At 35.8% G+C, this 3,242-nt stretch overlaps 1 protein-coding gene across 2 annotated transcripts in view; it reads right to left on the reverse strand.

Annotated features, from left to right (window-relative positions):
* Nucleotides 1–3,242, reverse strand: part of LOC107705385 (vesicle transport through interaction with t-SNAREs homolog 1B-like) — a 17,295-nt gene that overhangs the window by 6,624 nt on the left and 7,429 nt on the right. For both annotated transcript variants that reach the window (XM_016508650.1, XM_016508651.1), the window contains exon 4: nucleotides 1,385–1,576. In XM_016508650.1, the coding sequence (XP_016364136.1) occupies nucleotides 1,385–1,576 (192 nt within the window). The remainder of the gene's footprint in view (nucleotides 1–1,384; nucleotides 1,577–3,242) is intronic.

Consider the following 3,242-nt stretch of genomic DNA (forward strand, 5'->3'; position numbering starts at 1 on the left):
GATGGGGATTTACCGCTGATTACAGAACGGCTTTTCTGACAAGATGCGCGTTAAATATCGCATGCGATTTATCGTGCAGCCCTAATTGTAATCATTATAAGCACAAGTTGTAATATTTGAAATACGTTTGCTGTGTCTACTAAACTCAATACATTAAACAATACACTAGCAGTCAAAGGTTTTTGAACAGTGAGTTTTTTTTTATGTTTTTTTATAGAAATGAATACTTTTATTTAGCAAGGATGCTTTAAATTGATCAAAACTGACGATAAAGACATTTATAATGTTACAAAAGATTTCTATTTCAGATAAATGCTGTTCTTCTGAACTTTCTATTCATCAAAGAAACAACAGAAAAAAATCTACTCGGCTGTTTTCAACATAATAATAATAGATGTTTTTTGAGCAGCAAATCAGAATATTAGAATGATTTCTGAAGGATCATGTGACTGGAGTAATGATGCTAAAAAATTCAGTTTTGAAATCACAGGAATAAATTACATTTTAAAATATATTCAAATAGAAAGCAGTTATTTTAAATAGTAAAGATATTTCAAAATTTTACTGTTTTTGCTGTACTTTGGATCAAATAAATGCAGGCTTGGCGAGCAGAAGAGACTTCTTTAAAAAGCATTAAAAATCTTACTGTTCAAAAACTGTTGACTGGTAGTGTATATGTTGTGAAAAGCGCTATATAAACAAACTTCATAACAGCATTACCTGTAGCCTGAGGTGAGCAGGCTGTTACTGTGAATCACGTAACTTGTGGAATGCAAGCAACTTTAAGGTGTGTCATTAAAAAACGCACAGGGAAGATAGAGATCTAAAGAAGTCAACACATCTATGTACGTCCTGTAGGAATACCCATTTGTGGTGGTGCAAAAGCGGGGTTGTTTTGTAGCCAGTTCTAGCTGGATGAGAACTATATCCAACTTGAAAGATGTTGAAAATTTCTAGAAATCAAGTCGTGACCAAGAAAGCGTAAATTTAGCTTGAAATCAAACACAACTGCCACTTTAAGTACGCAGCAGCAAGAAAGAAGACAAATGTTTTCAGTGTAAATCAAATCAAAGATGGTCAAATTTGTCTATCCTCAGTAACACAAGTTTCTCATTATATAAATTTGTTCTCTGCTGTCTTTAAAGGGTCAGTACAACAAAAACAGAAAACTGTCATCATTTGCTTAGCCTCGATGTATGACCTTCTTCCACCATGAAGCATTTTGTGTTCCACAAAAAACAGAATGTCATCACCTTCTAACCATAACCTTTTCAAATGTACCCGAGAGTGTGTAATTCATGACAGAATTTTCATTATTGACTAGACAGATAGATAGATAGATAGATAGCTCTTTTTCGTGACGGACTAGTAAAACTCAACTCACACTCTGGTCATTCTGATTGGCATAAATGCCTTGTCTGCCATCTCCAATGTGACTAGAAAACCCTGGTGTTGCTGAGAGGCGTATTTCTCTCTGCAGTTTGGCCAGATCTCGTCGGTACAGTCGAATCTTTGTTGACATGGGGGTTCGGAAGGATGATGGAGCACCAAACAGCTCCTGTTCCATGCCCTGAAGCTGTGAGAGACATCGCATATTCACTGATAAACTCAGAAAAGGCGGTCAGTCGGTTCTCATGTTACTATGTATTTACATACACTATCATTCAGAAATCTGGGGTCAAAAAGTTTTTTTTATATTTTTGTAAGAAGTCTGTTATGTTAACCCAAATCAGCATTTATTTGATGAAAAATACAAAAATAAATATAAATTCTTTATAACATTATAAATGTCTTTACTGTCTATTTTGAATAAATTTAAAGCATCCTTGATTTTTAAAAGCATTAACTTCTTTTTAAAAATCTCACTGACCCCAGACTTTTGAACAGAATAGTGCAAGAAAGAATAATATGAATGAGCTAATGTCCTGTGTAATTGTTTTGTAGAGTTGCATATACTTACATTTCACATTTAAATTACAGTAATGTCATATACAATATAACATCAGTACAATGCAACAATAGTAACTTGTACAGACAATGCGATTGATTCAAAACACTTAACACTGACTGGTTTGTATGTCCTGACAAGGCAGACTGTCACTGGTTGTCTGAAGCACTACTGCCACCTGGTGTCTAAAATTCAATAGTACAATAGTCTACAATTCAAATTAAACAAATTGAATGCAAATCATTCAAAACCTTCACCTTCTCTGCTCCTCTCTGGTTGAATGAGCTGTCAACCTACACCCAATCTGCTGAGACCATCACAATTTTGTTTCCTCATCTAGATTTCTAATAAACTTGGCATGGTATACTACTATGAATACAGTTGGCTTTGTGATCAGTTGCTTGTTATAAATTGGTCGCATTGGATAAAAGCGTCTGCAAATGTAATGCAAATGTCCTCAAGGTTGTCACTATTTAAAAGTATATTTTTTTATACAACAGTACTGTGTCAATGCCAAAATATTTTAATAACAGAATATCATGAAACTTTCCCATCATTAAAGGCACAATATGTAATTTTCGCCACTAGAGGGCGCGTATTCAAAATAAACAAAGAGACAAAGGCATAGTTTGATGATGCTGTGACTGAGTGTGGAATCATGGGAGTTGTGGATCCCCACAGCCGATGCAATCCGACGGGACACTCGGGCAGAAATCATGTTCATGGATGAGCTAATGATTTATTAACGTAGTAGAATGAATCAGGGTGAGGCTGAAAGCCGTCGAAGTGAAACGAGTCCGCTGAACGAGCGTGACACACGGCTCGAAAGCAGCAGACCTTGTATTATGCCACAGTCGACGGCTTCCGCTCCTTCCGGTCGTGCGTATCTGGGAAAAAAAGCAGTGCTGTTTTATTTGAAAGTTTTGTTATAATGCGACTCTGTGCGGTCGTCACCGGTCTATTAAAACGCACAACATATTAAAGCGTCTTTGGTGTTTCCATGTTTTCTACAAAACAAAACCGGAAATCGAGGGGTTATGACGTCATTGGCAGGCGACACAATGACACTATGGACACGCTCCGTGTCACTAGTTAAAATTGCTTATTTCTCTGGATTTAAACATTCTTCGAAACATTTGGGATAATGTAAGTACACAAGTCAGCAAAATATATAACACTGTTCTAGTGGTTTTTAGATATTTTAATTAAAAAATCTTATATATCGTGTCTTTAATATGTAATCAGTATCAACAAAATATGAAACCAAACCACCAGTAGGTGGCAGCAAGTCTCT

Source organism: Sinocyclocheilus rhinocerous, unplaced genomic scaffold (assembly GCF_001515625.1).
Source record: "Sinocyclocheilus rhinocerous isolate Xijiao unplaced genomic scaffold, SAMN03320098_v1.1 scaffold564, whole genome shotgun sequence".
NCBI classification, from domain to species: Eukaryota; Metazoa; Chordata; class Actinopteri; order Cypriniformes; family Cyprinidae; genus Sinocyclocheilus; species Sinocyclocheilus rhinocerous.